Source organism: Podarcis cretensis (assembly GCF_951804945.1).
Source record: "Podarcis cretensis genome assembly, chromosome: 1".
Lineage (NCBI taxonomy): Eukaryota > Metazoa > Chordata > Lepidosauria > Squamata > Lacertidae > Podarcis > Podarcis cretensis.
The window spans coordinates 75,474,607-75,494,837 of NC_137170.1; the positions used below are offsets into that span (position 1 = coordinate 75,474,607).

Genomic DNA, 20,231 nt, shown 5'->3' on the forward strand with positions numbered 1-20,231 from the left:
AATGAAAAGGACAGCATAAAGAAAAAGAGCGCGGGCCATTGAGAACTCGGGTATGAGGGCTGCGGCCAGAAATCTCACGGATAAATGATCCTCGATTCCTTTTATTTATTTCTTTTTGACCAGATAGGGCTAAGGCTACACATTCCCTCTCCTGGGACTCCGAACCCGGCACCGATTCTCTTTCTTGCAACTTCTCTTTAACTTTCTTCCGCGCGGGCGGGGGGGGGGGTTGGAGAGAGAAGAAACCGCCCACTATCAGCTCTCAAGGGGCAGGGCCGAAGTTGCTCCTCCCCAACTGAGAGCGGCGGCGGCGGCGGGGGGGGGGGGCGCTTCCGCAGCTGAGAGGTGCAGTGCTTCTTCGTCCCATTTGGCGCTATGGCGTGGAGGGCGGCGGTGCTGTTGATGGCCTTGGCGCTTCAGGTGGTGAGTGAAGACGGGGCAGCGAGAGCGGGAACCCCGGGGCAGCAGCAGCGGCGGCGGAGGAGGAGGAGAGCAGAAGGCAGCGCCGCTCTCCTCGCGAGTTGGGCGCAGGGCAGCGGCAGGGCTCCCCAAGGGCCGAGCGGCGCGCGCCTGCCTTGCCCGCGAGCCATTGTTTTTACTGCGCCGCCTTTCACTCCCCGCAGGAAAGTTGCGAAGCGGCCCCGGGCTGGGAGGCGCCGGGATCTCCGGAGCAAGTCCTCCTTGTTGGGGCTCCCAGCAGCAGCAGCAGCAGCAGCTCCCCCGGCGCCGCTGGCTGGGACTGGTGGGGAGCGGGGTCCCCCTTCCCACGACACCCGGGTCTGGGTTTTCGCGGGGAAGCGCCTTCCTCGTGACCTGCTGCCGCCGCCGCGGACCTTACACCGCGCGCCGCTTGTGTTCGCGGCCGATAAGGAAGCCGGCCGGCTCCCAAGTTTGGGCTCGCTTCGGCTTTCTCCCCGATTCTGCTCAAAATGGCTCCTGCCCGCACAGGCAATCGGACAAGCGACGTTGAGCGTTGCCTTCTTCCGAAGAGCGGAAAGTTCACAAAGGCGGCGGTTGGCTTTTTTTTTTTAGGGGGGGGGGGTTCTTGGAAGTTGGAGGCGCTTCGAGAGGGAGATCGGCTCCGCCGTTTCTCAAACGAGGCTTTGCACTTCCCAGAAACGACGGGAAGTCCGAGGAAACGAAAGTGGGGTGGGCGTAGGCGTTCCCCAGGGGGTCCTCTTGCGACCCGCCTTCAAATCCGCAAGCCAAAGCGATTCCCTTCTCCGCCTGAAGTCAATTCTTGCTGCTGTAATAACCATTGATGGTGACGTCATTCACTAACAGGGTAACGGTATGTTAATACCCTGTGACGTCAGACAGAGGGCTTCCGGGATTCGAGAGGACTTTGCTCTTAGTGTTCTTCGACACATTCAGACACACTTGGCAGCTTTTTTCCTCCCCCCCTCCACCTTTCCTCTCCAATGTCTGATTTTCATTACGTCTATTCCTATGTTCCTATTACGTCTATTACTACGTTCTACTGCAAATAGTTTCATAAAGATGATCGGCCCGGAATATTTTTACTAGCCTAGCTCCTAATGCGCCAACACCTTTTCCACCTTTATGGCCTGAAAGGTGGGGGAATCAGTTTAAATAGTTTATATCTATGACAGGATGATTGCTTGAGACAGAAATGCTTTTAGGAAGATTGAAATGGGAAAAGAACGGGGCAGAGACCTACGTTTGGAGAAGCTAGATTGGTAAAGAAATACAAGCCATCTTAGAGTTTACCTTCTTTAAAAGATAGGGGTATAGGTCTTTAAAATAAATTTTAAAATACCTGCTTATGGTACTACCTACTCCACAGAATACCCTGGAAGCAAGAAATATAACTTTTAATTTTCTACTTTGTAATCTCAATTATTTAATTTAAAAATTATGTTTCAGGGTACGAAGCATTCAGACCATAACAAATAATAATAATAATAATAATAATAATAATAATAATAATAATAATAATAATAATAATAATTTATTATTTATACCTCGCCCATCTGGCTGAGTTTCCCCAGCCACTCTGGGCGGCTCCCAATCAGTGTTAAAAACAATACAGCATTACATATTAAAAACTTCCCTGAACAGGGCTGCCTTAAGATGTCTTCTGAATGTCAGGTAATTCTTTATCTCTTTGACATCTGATGGGAGGGCGTTCCACAGGTCGGGCGCCACTACCGAGAAGGCCCTCTGCCTGGTTCCCTGTAGCCTCACTTCTCGCAATGAGGGAACCGCCAGAAGGCCCTCGGCGCTGGATCTCAGTGTCCGGGCTGAACGATGGGGGTGGAGATGCTCCTTCAGGTATACAGGACCGAGGCCGTTTAGGGCTTTAAAGGTCAACACCAACACTTTGAATCGTGCTCGGAAACGTACTGGGAGCCAGTGCAGATCTCTCAGAACCGGTGTTATGTGGTCCCGGCGGCCACTCCCAGTCACCAGTCTAGCTGCCGCATTCTGGATTAATTGCAGTTTCCGGGTCACCTTCAAAGGTAGCCCCACGTAGAGCGCGTTGCAGTAGTCCAAGCGTGAGATAACCAGAGCATGCACCACTCTGGCGAGACAGTCCGCGGGAAGGTAGGGTCTTAGCCTGCGTACCAGGTGGAGCTGGTAGCCAGCTGCCCTGGACACAGAGTTAACCTGCGCCTCCATGGACAGCTGTGAGTCCAAAATGACTCCCAGGCTGCGCACCTGGTCCTTCAGGGGCACAGTTACCCCATTCAGGACCAGGGAATCCTCCACACCTGCCCGCCTCCTGTCCCCCAAAAACAGTACTTCTGTCTTGTCAGGATTCAACCTGACTATTGTATGCACATGATATTTTATGTTACCTTTTATGTTTTATTTTGTTTCCTCTCTCTATGTAAACACACATGTTTATGAATGGTTGTGGATTTTATTAGTTTTTGTACCTTGTTTACAGCATATATAGCATGTCTTTGTTGCTGGCTGATTTGCTGCTATTGCTTTGCAATTTGCAGCTACTGTATAGCTTGTTTTGATGGACAGGTTTAAACAAAAGCATAAAGAAAAGTGACCAGGCTACTGGATATTCATGTGCTAATTTCAAACTGCAGGTGGACAGGGGTGGTTGTAATTTTGATTATTTTCCCTTAGGAAAACTAGCACAGACTTCTCCCTGACGTAATATTTAATTATTTATTTTGCAGTTAATTTCTATGCATCCCCTCTCTAGCAGTCAGGACCAGTACACTGTAAAATTAAGTTATTAAGTTCAACAAGTGCTGCTTAGCAGATCTGGCCTTGTAAGGTTCCTAAATGAGAGCACACGTAGGTACCATAGGCAAGGTGCTATATTCCAAAGGCTGCAATCCCATACATACACAGTTCCCCCATTTGAACATGATGGGGTTTGCTTCTAAATAGGCATGATTAATATTGCACTGTAAATTCACTGAATAATTTAATTTTTCTTGTAAATTTTCCTTGGACTGTGGCAGTATAAGTGCAGCTGATATTACTACAGCAGCTTGGAAAAATATCTTACAGATTTAGATTGAAGTAATTTCCAGCTAAGTCTCTGTGATTCTAAACAGACAATTTTCAAGTAAATGCGATTTTTTTCAGTTGGAATGTAAGGTGGAATGTTCTTGATTGTTAAATGTCTCAGTAACATTAGCAATTTGATAAAATGTTAGCATTAAAAATAAATACTGAATGTCTGAAATGTAATTTCTCCATCAGCCTCTGCCAACCCAAGGGGAAAATAACAGACTTTGCATCTAGGTAACAAGCCACATAACAGCATTTTCACAAAGTGCATTCTTTTAGTAGTCAGTAGATGCCACAGAGAAAAACTAATGTGCACATCCTAATTAGTTTTTGCTTTTACTACTAAATCACCTTGAGATCATTGTGCTTTAATTCACTCTGTGTACAGTGGTACCTCGAGTTACATACGCTTCAGGTTACATACGCTTCAGGTTACAAACTCTGCTAACCCATAAATATTACCTCGGGTTAAGAACTTTGCTTCAGGATGAGAACAGAAATCGGGCTCTGGCAGCAGGAGGCCCCATTAGCTGAAGTGGTTCTTTAGGTTAAGAACAGTTTCAGGTTAAGAACGAACTTCCAGAACGAATTAAGTACTTAACCCGAGGTACCACTGTATTGCTTTTTCACCCTGGTTCTCAAACTGAGTGCAATGAAGAAAAGAGTCTCTTCTGCTACAAGAGCCCAGATGGGGCATCTAAGTCGTAATGAAGGTTTTTTGAAACATGGGCATCACTTTTAGTATATCTAGGAGCAACTTTCTAGTTTTTTGTTATTGAAATCTCTCCAGCTATCTCCCTACTTTTGGTTTACAGCCTAGTGTTCAAGGCACAACTTGGAAATTCATTCTGTTTAAATCAGCGGGATAGGAATAGTGGAAGCTGCCACGTGCAATTTCAGACCATTAGTCCATTTAGCCCAGGGTGATTTACTCTTAACTGGCAGTGACTCTCTGGGGTCTCTTGCAGAACCCTTCATCTGATCCCTTTCAACAGGACACCGCTCTCAGCTGGCCCCTGCCTGCCTGCCTGCCTGCCTTTTTACTTACAGCCAGTCTAGGAAGTGACACTGGCTGTTAACTTCCTCCTCCTCAGCCTCCTCACCCTTGTACAGTTCAGCAGGGAGGAGGCTGGGGGACAAAACTAGAATCTGTCAATTCTGCCTGTCATTGGCTGCGGTAGCTCCTTTCATTGGCTCTGACTCCACCTACTGTTGGGTTCCTTGCCTGGTGTCCTACTAGTCCCAAGGGATACCAGCCACCATTTGGAATTGGTTGTGAGGCCATTTTTGTACAAGGCAAGTGATCTACCACTGAGCTATGTAAAGGTAAAGGTAAAGGTACCCCTGCCCGTACAGGCCAGTCTTGACAGACTCTGGGGTTGTGCGCCCATCTCACTTAAGAGGCCAGGGGCCAGCGCTGTCCGGAGACACTTCCGGGTCACGTGGCCAGCGTGACATCGCTGCTCTGGCCAGAGCCAGAGCCGCACACGGAAACGCCGTTTACCTTCCCGCCGGTAAGCGGTCCCTATTTATCTACTTGCACCCGGAGGTGCTTTCGAACTGCTAGGTTGGCAGGCGCTGGGACCGAGCAGCGGGAGCGCACCCCGCCGCAGGGATTCGAACCGCCGACCTTTCGATCGGCAAGCCCTAGGCGCTGAGGCTTTAACCCACAGCGCCACCTGCGTCCCAACTGAGCTATGTAGTCCATCCCAAAGTTGACTTTGGCCTTATCTCTACCACCCCAAGTGGTAGGGCCTATTCCTACTGCACAACAGGTTCACCGTTTCCCATTGCAGAAGTTTATGTTTTGCGCTAACAAGGATGGTTCTGATCTCTTTCTTTGTCATGCATTTAGACTCAGAATTAATTGTTGAACATGTAGGCTTGTTCACATTTTTATCTTGTCTCTGATCAGTTTGAGAACCACACCTTTTTACCACTAATCATCTTTCAATGTCAGAGCTGACCACTATATTTATATGTGCAGCTTAAAAGTAGAGTTCCAAGTTGTGAAATTGCATTCTGAATTCTCCCTGTTTCCAGTAGCCTGAAGCCGGCCTGTTTTTCCTTTCTCCTCCTGTGATGAGGCTGCATTTTAATGTTTTAATCTTGTTTTTTAAGTTGTATTCATTCAACTTGTTCTTATTATTGCTTGTTAGCCACCCTGAGCCCGGCCTTGGCTGGGGAGGGCGGGGTATAAATAAAATTTACTATGATTATTAGGGTTTGAGAAGTTCATGGATCACTCAGAAAACTCCTGTTGACTAATAGATTGAACAACCACATTGTGAAAATCCCACTGGCATTGGTGAAGCTGCTTAGAAATTGAAAATTTTGTCCTTGCTAATACAGCCAAGATTTTTGGTGAAAGTGCTGCTCCAGAACTGCCCCATTTTTAACACCCCAGATTTTATTTTATAATATAACATTCCAGTCCTCAGAGATGTGTTTGAATGTAAGACGAGTGTCCAGTTCTTCATGTCAAAACAACTTTGTGTGTTTCTTGGCTTGCTTGCATTTTCCATTCAACAGAACTTCCTGACTTGCACTTCCACTCCAGTTGTAGCACACTGATCCAGATTGTATAAATTGCAATAAGGAGCTAGAGTTAGGCCACCTTTCTTCTCATGGAAATGAGTGAGTTGGCATTAACTTTTCAGCATATTGTGAACTTTCCCTCTGTCCATGCTACTGTCCAATTCCTTCTTCAGTTCTAAAAGCAGGAAGCCCACAGTTTGCATGCAAGACAAGGGTAAACCCTTTAAAATAATCAAAACAAAATAAAAAAATTCCTTCCAGTAGCACCTTAAAGACCAACTAAGTTAGTTCTTGGTATGAGCTTTCGTGTGCATGCACACTTCTTCAGATAACTGAAGAAGTATCTGAAGAATATCTTCAGGTATCTGAAGAAGTGTGCATGCACACGAAAGCTCATACCAAGAACTAACTTAGTTGGTCTTTAAGGTGCTACTGGAAGGAATTTTTTTATTTTGTTTTGACTATGGCAGACCAACACGGCTACCTATCTGTAACCTTTAAAATAATGTATGTCTCATATCTGGGATGTGGAACGCAGCTGTTGCTCCTAGACTACAACTCCCATCATCCCATTGGCCATGCTGACCGGAAGGCCACAGCCTCCCCATCCTTGCCTTAAAGCTTTACTGCTTGGCTTTCCTCATGTCAGAGGGTATTTCTTACTGCAGGAAACTCTTTTACCCAAAATGTCAAAAGGAGTTTTGCTTGGTGCATTTATTATGTGGGAAAGATTGTTTCACACCTCTTTTTCTGGTTGCTATGAGGAGAATAAAAGTTTGATTTGAGTGTTTAAAAAGCAAAATTTTGAATTGAGCTCTACTTGAAAGCTTAGCAAAGAAATGTTTAGGTGTTCTCCCTGTGAATATCCTGAAGTACTGGAAAGTGAGTTTTTAAATAGCCAATAAATCTCATATTAAGATGGGATGATGCACCTGGGAAGTCCATTCCTATGAAGCCTGTCTCTCTGAATCTCTTTAGGTTGAATCTCCACGGTTGATACCTCAATGTGATCATGGAAAATATCTTGATTCTGGGCGACATTGTTGCAAACTATGCCCTGCAGGTAAGTGGTCATGCAGTGGCTTATATATTTAGCAAAATAACTGAATCTCTCTTTGTTGGAGAGGCATAGGCAAACTCGGCCCTCCAGATGTTTTGGGACTACAGCTCCCACCATCCCTAGCTAACAGGTCCAGTGATCAAGGATGATGGGAATTGTAGTCCCAAAACATCTGGAGGGCTGAGTTTGCCTATGCCTACTCCAAAGCTTATTGAAAAGGATTTGTTCATCAGGTTTAGCATTTATATGGTACTCTTTCCTATATATTTCATAAAAGACTATCTCAGCTATTCTGTCAAATAGGCAAATATTAGGGTGAAAGCACACATTTATGTGTTTATTGAAACATGTATGCTGGTTTGCTAGGAGTAGTGCAGATTCACTTTAAAGGTGAAATAGATTGTGGGGGAGGTGGCAACAGTTATTTATAGTACGGGCAGGGTTCTTTTCTCCCCTGCTCCTGCCTTTGGGAATTTGCATCCTTTATGGAAAAAAATAATACACTTTCTCTGTAAAATGCCTCTGACTTGGGAGCTTGTCAAGAAAATGATTTCCTGTTGCAAAAGTGAATAAATTTCAGAAAGGTTAGGAACCATTTAAACCAGTGTAAGCTTTCTGGTACCATAGCTCAAGTCAGTAGAGCACAAGACTCTTAATCTCAGGCTTGTGAGCTTGAGCCCCATGTTGGGCAAAAGATTCATTCATGGCAAGGGGCTGGACTAGATGACCCTCTGGATCTCTTCCAACCCAGTGCTAAGGAGATCGTACTGTTGGGCAAGCAGAAATACTTGGGCTTGTAGAACAGTCTCCCCCCTCCTCCCCAGGCATGCTGTTCTGAGGGATCTCCCAACCCTCCGAAGTAGATTTGGGGGAGGAGGGGTATCGATAGCCCCATTGTGCGAACAGGAGTCTGTACATTGGCTTCTGCTAGCGTGACGGGGTAGTTGAATTCTGCCTTTAATCAATTTCATTTGTCCAAAGCCTTCCTCCAAAACGGAGACTCTCCTCCTCTCTCCCTTTTTCTGCTCACACATATCACTTGAGGTAGGGTTAGGCTGAGAGATGATGGCTACCCCAAGGTTGCTAGGGGTGGAATTGAGATTCAGGCATGAGCCTTCCCAGTCTCAGTTATCTAATCTACCCACTATGGTACACTTGTCCAAAAATATGCTTGTGTTAGATTTGAAAGAATGATAAGGAGCTATCTTCAATTATTAAAGCCTAAATGTAACACCCTTTTGAAATGTTCTGCATTTAAAATAAATTTCTGGTTTAAATATTGGAAAAAGGCGCCTGTGCCCCACCAGTGGAGCACCCCATTTAGGGACCTGCTGCTACAAGTGTTCAATCTATTCCTGTGTTTTTTGAGGGGGCATAGTAGGGGCCTCTGGCAGGTATGGCTCCACCATCAGAGCTCTTCTGCAGCAGACTGACACTTCTGCCCCAATCTCTCTCACTCCAGACAATAGCTCTGGGGATTAGTCCCATGCAGTTCTGTGGAATTCACTTTCCAGTAAATGTGCAGCCAACTTGTACACGCTCACCTGTGTAAACACACATAAGATTGGGCTGCGTACATTCTTTATAGATTGACACCTTTGTAACCTTAATTTAAGCAAAAAGGTTCACATTGCAGATAAAGTCAGAGGTATGCATTCTGCAAATACCTTAATTAACATGCTTTTAACCTTGAATTTGTTTGATGTCCCCATATAATAGGTACCTATGTTGCTGAAAGCTGCATTACACCACATACTTCTGGAATTTGTGCACCCTGCCAGGAAGGAATAGACTACACTGCTCATGCGAATGGATTTCAGAAATGCTTGCCTTGTGATGATTGCAAATCTGGTACAGTATGGTTTTGTGAACTGGTTGCTTTCTGACACTAGGGTTTTAAAAGGTCAGCTGTCTTCTCCCAATCAGTTGTATTTTGTTTTGCTTTAATAGTCTGCTGAGGGGACCCATCACAATCTCATTAAACTATGGCCCTCCAGAATGGTGCTGAACTACCAGTACATCTCTCATCATCTCTGGGTATTGGCCATGCTGGCTGGGGCTGATGGAGTTAAGTCACACCTGGAGGCAAGAGGTTCCCTGCCCCTGATTCCCCACCCACTTCATGACCTTGAATGCTAGTTCTTTCCAAGGCAGTGTTCACTTAGGGATATTTGAGTTGCTTTGTATCCTTTGTTGTTGTTGTTTAGTTGTGTCCGACTCTTCATGACCCCATGGACCAGAGCATGCCAGGCACTCCTGTCTTCCACTGCCTCCCGCAGCTTGGTCAAACTCATGTTGGTAGCTTCGAAAACACTGTCCAACCGTCTCGTCCTCTGTCGTCTCCTTCTCCTTGTGCCCTCCATCTTTTCCAACATCAGGGTCTTTTCCAGGGAGTCTTCTCTTCTGATAAGGTGGCCAAAGTATTGGAGCCTCAGCTTCAGGACCTGTCCTTCCAGTGAGCACTTAGGGCTGATTTCCTTAAGAATGGAGAGGTTTGATCTTCTTGCAGTCCATGGGACTCTCAAGAGTCTCCTCCAGCACCATAATTCAAAAGTATCAATTCTTTGGCGATCAGCCTTCTTTATGGTCCAGCTCTCACTTCCATACATCACTACTGGGAAAACCATAGTTTTAACTAGACAGACCTTTGTTGGCAAGGTTAATCTATTGGTTCTCTAAATGTTTTGAACATGTGGCCCTTCCTACACTTTAATGCTTCTATGAAAAGAGAGGATGACCATTGACAATTTTAGGAAGCATTGCAGATTTATTTCTATCCTTTTTTTAGGTTTTGAAATGGTGAAGAGCTGCACTGTGAAGAGTAACACTGAATGTCATTGTAAAGCCGGGTATTTCTGCCCCCCAAGTTGTGAGTTATGTGCCAGGTGCAAGACAAAGTACGTACATTAATGGGTTAGTGTGGCTGTCTTTAAAGAGAGGCTTGGGTACTGTTGGCGCAGATTGACTTTAAATAAAACTGATCTCTTATAATAAAAAAACACCCAAGAAAAAAGGCAAATTTTAAATTATTTGTTTTTAAATCAGGTCTCTTTTTGGTACTTGTATTTCCTAAGAAATGAGGCATACTGGTTGGTTAATATAATGATTGGCAGAAAAGTCCAAAGCCCCTTTGTGCTGGGCAAGTTGAGGGCAGCATTGGGTGGAGGAAAAAGCAAACTTAGATGCAGGTTCTTAAGAGTTACAGTTTTCATAATGTCCAGGTGAGTTGGAAACAATACAGATAGTCTGATGGAATAGCTTCTACTAGGTGATAGTTTGGGGGGGGGGGTGATCCAGCAGAGTTGATGGAATTTGAAAGATAATAGCTGAATTCTTTAGGTCCTTACGGTCCATTTAAATTTTAACAATTTTATATTTAAAATAAGAATGCTAATTTTAAAATTTATGAAAATTAACTTTTAGAAATAAAATATTTGCTATTGGTCATCCATAATGTGAGAACTTCTCATAACTTTTAATAGCAAATTCATTTTCTATGAAGTTTGCACATCTGTCTGAAGAGACAAGTTTAAGCTGCACGTCTTTAGAAGGCACAGATGCCCTAGCTGATTAGAAAGTCTGTCATCTTCTTTTTAAACCTAACATCTAGGTGTCCTGAAGGGCAGATTCCTGTGGAAAACTGCAGTGCCACTACAGATATGAAGTGTGGCTCTCCTACAGGTACAGTATGAACACTACGTTTTCCAGAATGACCGCCTCTCTTGCTTTTTGTAGTGGGTGGCCTCAAGCCCTAGTGAGGGCATAGGCAAACTCTGCCCTCCAGATGTTTTGGGACTACAGTTCCCATCATCCCTGACCACTGGTCTTGTTAGCTAGGGAACATGGAAGTTGTAGTCCCAAAATATCTGGAGGGCTGAGTTTGCCTATGCTTGCCCTAGTGGAATTGAGTACTCTTGAAGTACTCATAGCTAGCTGACTGGAATAGTGAGCAGGATTAATCAACGCTACAACATTTTGTTGCAGGTTCCACTTTTTATTTATAAAGCACATAAAAATATTTAGGTATGGTAAAAAGATACGAGATGCCGTATTTTTCGCTCCATAGGGTGCACCAGACCATAGGGCACACCTAGTTTTGGGAGGAGGAAAACAAGAAAAAATTATTCTGAATCCCAGAAGCCAGAACAGCAAGAGGAATCTGGCTTCTGGGATACCGTGTAGCTGTTCTGGCTTCTGGAATAACCGCGCCAAGCCTCTTCAGGGCAGCGGGATGAAGGCTCCCCCTGCCCGAAGAGGCTGCACAGGGCTAAGGCAGAAGCCAGGACAGGCACATCGCTGAAGGGGCACTGCGCAGTTCTCCCTCTCTGAGAGGGAGAACTCCGCAGCGCCCCTTCAGTGAAGCTACTCGGATTCAATGCTTCTGAAAGCAGACTGAGAGACACCATGGCAATGTGGATTGAGCTGACTCCATCACATGAAGAAGAAGAAGAAGAAGAAGAAGAAGAAGAAGAAGAAGAAGAAGGAGGAGGAGGAGGAGGAGGAGGAGGAGGAGGAGGAGAGTTTGGATTTGATATCCCGCTTTATCACTACTTGAAGGAGTCTCAAAGCGGCCAACATTCTCCTTTCCCTTCCTCCCCCACAACAAACACTCTGTGAGGTGAGTGAGGCTGAGAGACTTCAAAGAAGTGTGACTGGCCCAAGGTCACCCAGCAGCTGCATGCGGAGGAGTGGAGACGCGAACCCGGTTCCCCAGATTACAATACTACCGCTCTTAACCACTACACCACACTGACTGCTTCATGCATGCCAGCTGTTGCATGGATAGTCTCCATCCAAATTAAAGCTTTACCAAAAGGGTATTGTGAATTAGCCCTAAATTATCGTGTTTTGGCAGCTTATTAGTATTTGACTGCATTGAGGACCATGACTTGAACAGAGCACACACTATTGATTATTCCAAAGCATTCCTGGTATTATCATCTGGTCATCTGGTCTGGTTTTACAATAAGAGGTTTTTTGCAATAACCTGTTTTGCCTCTGAGCAGACCTTTGGATGCCCTCCTGATCTATCTTGCTCTGGCCTGAAGCAAAAACTCAGGATAGGAAACAAACTTGCAGTAGTGTAGGTTTTCCAGAAAATCAATAATTAGGAAATCAGCACATTTTCAGGTGCCCTAACAAGTATTCTGATTTTGCACATTGGATTTGTTTTGGGAGAGTAATGCTAAATAATTTGGAACTGCCAAGCTTCTGCTTGCCTGGTATTTTTTTTAAGTGGCACCCAATCGTTGTTATTAATGAGCTTATGAAACTGAACATTTTTCACCCCACATTGCTGCGTTCTTGGGAGATAGTGGCCTCTGTCTTCCTCTGTGGCCCCCTTCCTACGTTTACAATCAGAGGCACAAGGTAAGATTTTGTAAAGCATGAGTTAATTATGTTACCCAAAGCAAGCTGGGTGTATCTTTAACCAATATTTCAGCCCAAGTGAAAGGTTCTGGTGATTGGGACCTGTTTCTAATGTGCCTTTTTTTTTTTTTCCTTTCAGAAACCAAGAATGCCACTTCATCTTATATAGCCATTGTATTTATTGTTGCTGTTGCTGCTATCATTGTCTTTGGTGCTATTGCATTATTTTGCTGGAAGTCTACAAGAAATGGTTTCTGTCAAAGCGATGAAGGTAATTTCTTAAAAAACAGCTAGGATTTGGGAAAGCCAGTGGGAAGGACCAGCACTCAGTGGCCGAGGACATGTGTAGCTTGCAGACGGTCCCAGAACCAATCCCTGATCTCTCCAGGGTCAGATAGTAGGTCATGTACAAGACCTCTGCTTTTGTTAAATAGTTAATACTGGACTAGATGGACAAATAGCCTTATCATAGGAGACACAGAACTGGGGTGGGGTAGCCACCTTAGGACAAATATACAAAACTTCTGTGGGTAATTGAAGGAAAAGAATTTTCCACCTGCAAACTAAAATTTAACCATAAACTGGAAATTAAAATAAGCCTTCAGTACTAACAACATTTTATTTGAAAGTTAGGTAAAGGTAAAGGGACCCCTGACAGTTAAGTCCAGTTGCGAATGACACTAGGGTTGCGGCCCTCATCTCACTTTACAGGCCGAGGGAGCCGGCTTGTCCGCTCCGCAGACAGTTTTTCGGGTCATGTGGCCAGCATGACTAAACTGCTTCTGGCCAAGCCAGAGCAGTGCATGGAAACACCGTTTACCTTCCCGCCGGAGCGGGACCTGTTTATCTGCTTGCACTGTGTGCTTTCGAACTGCTAGGTTGGAGGAGCAGGGACCGAACAACAGGAGCTCAGCCCATCGCGGGGATATGAACCACCACAAGTCCAAGCGGCACGGTGGTTTAAACCACAGCGCCACCTGCGTCCCTATTTGAAAGTTAAACACCATCAAAATCAGCGGCTGACGTCAGAGAGTGCAATGTAGTGTTAACGAGGTCACCCTGTTGGTGCAAGTGCTTCTGCTTGCCCAATGGAACATTGTCCCCGCCCTCACCCGTATGCTGCTCTGGGGGTTCTCCTGTTCATTCCACTGTGTTAATCATAAAACTAAGAATGAAGAGAACATGACAGTCATGTCATCTCCATTTTGATTCCAACAATCTTAGTTATGTCTTGAAATACTTTCAAAGTTGCTGTATTATGACCCAATACACTGATATATAAACATTTATTTCCCCCCCCCCTCTCTCTCCATTCCTGTCAAGAAACTTCTGCCCAACCTTGGTGGGTAAGTGTCCATAAATGTCACTCCTTATTATAGAAACATGTCTGGTATACTTAGCTTCCTGCCTTCCCCATATTTTGGTTAGACAGGGCCGGAAGTTGTCATTGTGGGATGTGTCAAGCAGGACATTGTAGTCAATTTCTTGCATCTCATAATCTCATTGATGAGTTATAACCCTGTTAAATTTGCAGCTTGATGACATATTTTTAAACACCTGGCAGGGGGGATATGAAGTCTCATTCAAGAAAGAGTGTTAGCTAATCATGGAAATAAAGGAACTACTTTTTGAAATCCTTTGCTATACTGGGTTCCATGTGCTCAGTGCTGTGTGCTGTTGCAGTCATGAAAACTTGTCACGATATAGTGCAGATATCTAGTACACAAGTGATAGTGGCTCAGTTTATTAACTGTGGGCCAGTGGTATAATGCAATTTAGCAAGCAGCATTATTGGAAAAACTGACAGAAAAATTTAAATTAGCAAGAGGTCAAAAGAACCATGTCAGTTTTTATGCAGTTTGGTGTGACTTTATTGGCTGCACAAAAAAATGAGGCATATGGTAGAACAGTGCCATAGTTTACAGCACAGTCTGGCGTGCGTGAAGTACACATTTTAATTCCCCAACCACCACCTTTATATAAATTCTAATTGTTATGGAAACAAAATACCTTTTACTTATACTCATCAATCTAAGCAATACTTGTTAATATACATAATAATTTTGACACAACTTTGTTAGTATATTCAGAAATGTTTATTGTTTTACATTTATGTATTTGTTGCATGTCATGTGGTAGAACGTAAACAGATATATCTCGTATAACCATGTTAAAAAAATTAAATATGAAAATGAATAAAACCTATGTTACCAAATAATAATAATAATAATAATAATGAGAGATAACTATTGGTTGCATATAAAGTGAATCATTGATGCCTATGTGTACTTTAGCAGTCTATGGATTTGTGACTCAGCAATATGCCATGCCGGCATGCCAATATTGCCGACGCATGCATCAGCGATCCAGTTTGTTACACTGAGTGCATGCAACCCTTTATAGGGAAGGGTTTTTTAAAAACAAAAACAAAGCACACCGGATCTTGCTTTTAACTGGGTTTCTGCTTCCAGGAACGCTGTAAGAAAAAGAATCCTGGACCAAATGGAACTTCATCTGAATCGGTAAAACATTCTGTTGTTCTTATGCTTAGGCTGTGATCCTATACCCCAGGGGTGGCTAACTTGTGGCTTCCTGGTGTTGCTCTACTACAACTCCAATCACCCCTTACCATTAGCCATTGTGGCTGGGGCTGATGACAGTTGGAGGTCCCTACCCCTGCTGTAAACAGGTTCATGGAAATAAATTTCCCCAGCTGAGTGTGTACTGCTGAGTAAACATGTCCAGGATTGTGCTTTTGACACAAACAAGCGTTCCTAAAGCTGACAGCCATCTAGTACCAAAAGGATTTTTTACTTTTATTTGCAGCTGCTTATAAATCAGATGGAAAAGGCAGGTCCTCTGTCAGAAAACAAGTTGCCTGGGAATACTGACAGAAGCGACCTGGCAGCGGGCAGCACAAATGAAGAACCTCTCCTGGGAAGCACTGAATCCACCACTGCAAGCCTGCAGCCCAATGTAAGAAAGTGTAGAAGCTGTTCAACTGGAATTTTCTCTATACCTGATGACTATGGGGTGGGAGCATCTCTGACCACTGGCCTTGCTAGTTAAATCTTATCTGAGTTGGGAGCTCAACAACATGTGAAGGGCCAAAGGTTTTCCCACCTCTGCTTTATGGTGGTGTGCAAGAAACTGATTAGGTTAGCTGGCTATTTCTTGGGTACCAGCAATCCAAAAACAGCAGTTGGGAGCTCAAGCAAAGAACATACTTAAGGTAGATGGAAAGAAAAAAAGCAAATATTGATAAAAGTATCTGAAATGTATCTCTAGACCATAGCTGTCAAGCGTCCCTTATTTGGCAGGACAGTCCCTTATCCCAGCGCCATGTCCCACTGCTGTCCCTTATTGATGATGTCCCTTAAATTTCCCGGGTTTCAAAGGAAGCAGCTCCTCTCCCTCCCTCCTTGCCGGCCAGGGAGGAGGGAGGCTCCAGCTGTGTTGCTTGGCTGCGTTGCACACCCAATAAGAAGTCTAAGAACGACTTGCATGCCTTGTGCTGATCAAATCGGCTGCATTGCCTGGAGACTCGCCTTTGCTCAGCGTTTCCCAGCGGAGAGGTGACGGTGGTTTTCCTTGAGGCTTTGTTTGGCTGCTGGCTGGGCTTTCTGCCTTTGGCTTGGAGGGGCTCAGAAGTTGAACATACCTGTGCTAGGAAAATCCCTTATTTTCGAGGCTGCTGGTCCCTTATTTTCAAATCTGTAAGTTGACAGCTATGCTCTAGACTCACCTTACTTTCCATGTGGGTACTACAGTACTCCATCTTGGGATGGACCAAGATGGGGTACTTTGAGTTAATTAGTGTTGTTCAATGAGAATCATTCTTTGTAGAAATTTAATATTTATATCCTGGTTGGATATTTGTGGTGATTCATTGGCTCACAAATACCGTTGAATAGGGAGTTAAAGAATGTTAGGAAAAGTTTAAGCACTAAAAGATAAGAAATAGCAAGACAGAGTTGCCTTTTTGAGTACAATTTATGTGGGTGTTATGTTCACACATATAAGTGAAACCACGTATATTTGAAAAACCATTGAAAAAGCCTGCAAGCATCCCATTATTCCCCTTTTGGTGACATTTTTGGGTCACTTCTGGGTTCAGCAGAATGTCCATGTGCACAATCGCACACATATTGGGCATATCTAAAATGGCCGCTGCCTGTATTGTTGTAAAATAAACCCCTTGAACATTGTATTTTAAAATATGGCCCTTTGCTTAATTATAATACTTTGAAGAAATGCTTCAATAAATTCTGTGACAGTCATCACTTTTGTAGCATGCAATAGGAAAGGTTGCTTAAAGTTTGTCAGTGATGTGTGGTTTTCTTCAAAAAGCTATTCCAGTTGCTGCTGCTAAGGAATTTTTGTAGAACTGTTTATAAATGTAACATGCCAACTACCCTAAAGCAAATCATATGAATTCTTTAACTCACTGAATTACTACTGAGATTTATGGCGGTTATTTTTTCCCCACAGTTGCAGGGGTCAAGGCAACAGCCTGTAGTAGTTGTGGTGGCGGCGGCTGAAAATTCTGATTCTGTTAAAGGTAAGTCTTTCCAAGTGTTGTTTTCCCCACCTCACGATCTATAAACCAGAAGAAGTATTGAGAAAGTATTTTTCCTGATTTTAACCTGATGTAAAATGATGGTAATCCAGCATTCATGTCTGTCCCAATTTTTTATTGGCTATGTTCTTAGACTTTAGGAAATACTTAAAATTTTATGTATGTGAATAAGTTGATTCTTTTCAACTTCGATTGTTCTGCTTAAAATGTTTTATTACACCAAATGTGCTGAATTCAAGAAGTTCCAATATGAGAAAGGTATGGAAGGCAAGCATGCAGAACAAGAGGCCAGTGTTCATTGACCCATGTTTTGCAGAGACAAATTCTGTTGTACAAGTCTTACATGAACAGAAATGCAACATTGAAAACAACCATACATATTTAACTGAAATAGCAATATGTTGAGCACTATACAGTTGGTATTTAAGTCTTTTAAACTAGAAGCTGCAGAAGAAAAGAGGTAGTATCACCTTGAAAAAAAAATCTATAAAGTTTTTTTGAACTGCAGTTCAGTAGCATGCAAGTGTACTAAAAGTACACCTTCTAAACTAAACATTATCTTGTATTGTAGTGCTGGATGAAATCTATTTAAATTCAAGGAATGAGGTACCACCGCGCTCCTGGAAGAATCTTATGAGAAAGAGTGGCTTAGAAGACAATGACATTGAGAAAATAGAGCATGATTACCCTTCGTTAACCGATGAACAACATTATCAGATGCTAAAAACTTTACAAAACAGATATGGCACTAACGATGCTTTGCTTAAATTATTAAATGGCATATGGGCTATGAAGCTTATACATATTTATGAAAATCTAACAAATGAATTAAAAAGCAAAGGTATAATAACACTGGAGACCGAAGACTAATATTTTGGTTTTTTAAATAAAACTGAACAAGAGCAGAATCTGCAAACTACAAACTGTATGGGTCTGCTGACCTTATTTTAGTGCGTGTAACTTCGCTGAGGATGTATAAGCAGAACACGCTGCTAATATGGTAAGTATGGAGACTAGTACCATTTGTCTGGAGGACAACGGTGCATGATGCAAAGCTACATCTATATTTTGTAACATCAAAATGTGAGATTGTAACTTGAGCTCCTGTGAATTGCTGTACTTGAACATTTTTGCAATGAAATCTGAGCAGCTGCAAACAGTTTGTCATTCAGGTTCAAAGAAGGTAGAAAATGAATGTACACAGTTCAAAATGATGCAATTTTACACCATTTCCAAATATCCAATGAAATTGTTACTGTAAGATACTCAACAGAAAGGATTGGAGTATATTGTATCTTTAACACTTGCATTATCAGGAAAAAAAATGTTCTTTATAAAATGTGCTTCCTATTGTGACCAAACTTCAGTGTAATACCAAAGGTTTTACATAAATTGCAAAGCGTTTTTATTAACGTTCAGCAGGCTGAAACGAGACATAATTTGCTTGAAGCCAGAACTGCAGGGTTATAAAATCATGTAGAGGTGTTACTCCAGTGAAGAGTGGGGGCAGGGGTGGACTTTATATTTACAGTGACATCTTAGAAATGTGAGATTTTATTTTTTGTATTTAAAAAATATACCTTTTGCAAATCTTTTATATTTAAACACTTGTCAATAAAACACTCTACTATTAAAATTCATTGCTTATGTCATATGTGGGGAAATTTACAAGGAAAAAAGTGAGATGAAAGGGAATGAAACAAAATGGCTCCAATTTACATAGCACTTAAAATGTCCAAAGAGCCTTAACAGTGCTTCATCCTTAGTTCTGAAGATGGGATGCTAGAAAATCGGCTTGCGGGGGTGGGGGTTTGAACAGATTTAGAATGTTTAACCTCACCATGGAGTGGATCCACTTAAATTTATATTATGGGAATACCGGCACCTAAAAAACATCGAGCAGCATAGAAGGCATGAGAAATGAAATGAAAGACATTGGACGAAGTATATTTTAAAAACCACTCCTATAATTGTCCGTCCCCCCCATAGTTCCCCCCTTAAACGTCTCAGCTGCTGTCAAGTTTTTAGAAGGAGCACCACTTTCCCACGGGGGGGGGCATTAAAAGAGGATTGAGGACATGATGGAGGAGAGGGCTATCGGTGGCTACTGGCCACGATGTCTACGCTCTGCCTCCACAGTTGAGAGGAAGCCGCGCTGCTAGGAAACTAGCCTAGGTGGGCCACCGGCCTGAGGTCTGTCCAGCGGTAAACAAGGAACAACTAGAGCGCATGCGCGTCAATCAATCAATCAAGGACGGCGGTCACATGATCCGCATGTGGGCCGGAGAGGCGTCCCTGCGTTGCCTGGTCACGCAGCACCCGCGCTCACCGGAAGCGGCGCCTGGAGGCGGAGCTGCGCTTCCGGACGCGCCGTGGGTTGCATCAGCCTGTGTTGGCAGAGCGGCGTCGGCGTCAGGCGAGCGGCTTCGGAGGAGCGGAAGGAGCGGGATGGCGGCGTCGGCAGCCGGTGAGCTTTCCGCTCCTTGGGTTCTGAGTCCGGGCTGGGAACAAGGAGGCGCGCCGGGGCGAGGGCCGCGTCCCCTGGAGCAGAGGGGAGGGGGTGTGGAGCCACCGCCGGGTGGTTTTAGCTGTGCGGTATCTGCTGAGGCGCCATATGGGGCACCTGCGGGGCTTTCAGTCATGGGGTCCGGGGGACCACCTACCCAGAGCTGTCGGGGCGCTGCCCCGCGGGGTCTCCTGCGACTGCCAATGAGCGGCCCACGACGCTTTTGGTTGTCGCGGAATCCTCTCCGATGTGACTCACCGACGAGCCAGTTTCGATTCCCGGGAGCCACCGGCTTCCCTAAGCAGGCGACTTTCAGCCAGGTGAGGTTTCCCTTTCGTGCAATGGAGTTGGTCGTCTTCGCAACCTACGTCCCGGGGAGCCCCTCTGTTTCCAACGGCAGACCCAGCGTCCTGGTCCCTCAAGGGGCCCGCCAGAGAGTCACTGGGGAGTGCTGGGTGCGCGGTGGGTGGGATTCGGATGAGTACTGCGCCTGCACCAGAAGGATCCATGTAGCTGCTGTGCGTGACATTAAAAGGTCTGGGGGACAGGTCTGCCCAAGCCAGCGAGCATCACTGAATGCTGCGGCAGTGAATTGCAAACACAGAGTGACAGGTGTCATGAGAAACATTATTATTATTTATTAAATTTATGTACTGTTCTTCATCCAAGGATTG

General features: G+C 44.3%; 2 protein-coding genes across 4 annotated transcripts in view; both read left to right on the top strand.

Moving 5' to 3' along the window:
- The first annotated feature begins 319 nt into the window (after positions 1-319).
- Positions 320-18,672, top strand: LOC307222326 (tumor necrosis factor receptor superfamily member 10B-like). 2 transcript variants are annotated; one of them, XM_079987483.1, is made up of 11 exons: positions 320-423; positions 7,021-7,105; positions 8,822-8,953; positions 9,891-9,999; positions 10,713-10,783; positions 12,612-12,743; positions 13,796-13,818; positions 14,944-14,994; positions 15,299-15,448; positions 16,964-17,033; positions 17,623-18,672. In XM_079987483.1, the coding sequence occupies exons 1-11, from the start codon at positions 376-378 to the stop codon at positions 17,919-17,921; spliced, it is 1,170 nt and encodes a 389-aa protein (XP_079843609.1). In that variant the 5' UTR covers positions 320-375; the 3' UTR covers positions 17,922-18,672. The 2 variants fall into 2 exon arrangements, with proteins under 2 accessions (XP_079843609.1, XP_079843610.1); XM_079987484.1 differs by lacking the exon at positions 14,944-14,994.
- Positions 18,673-19,362: 690 nt separating this feature from the next.
- The window catches only part of CARS1 (cysteinyl-tRNA synthetase 1), a 33,607-nt gene continuing 32,738 nt past the window's right edge, over positions 19,363-20,231 (top strand). Inside the window, exon 1 of one of the 2 annotated variants that reach the window (XM_079987189.1) lies at positions 19,363-19,518. In XM_079987189.1, coding sequence (XP_079843315.1) covers positions 19,500-19,518 — 19 coding nt within the window. In that variant the 5' untranslated portion in view covers positions 19,363-19,499. The remainder of the gene's footprint in view (positions 19,519-20,231) is intronic. The other variant, XM_079987190.1, reaches the window with a different exon arrangement.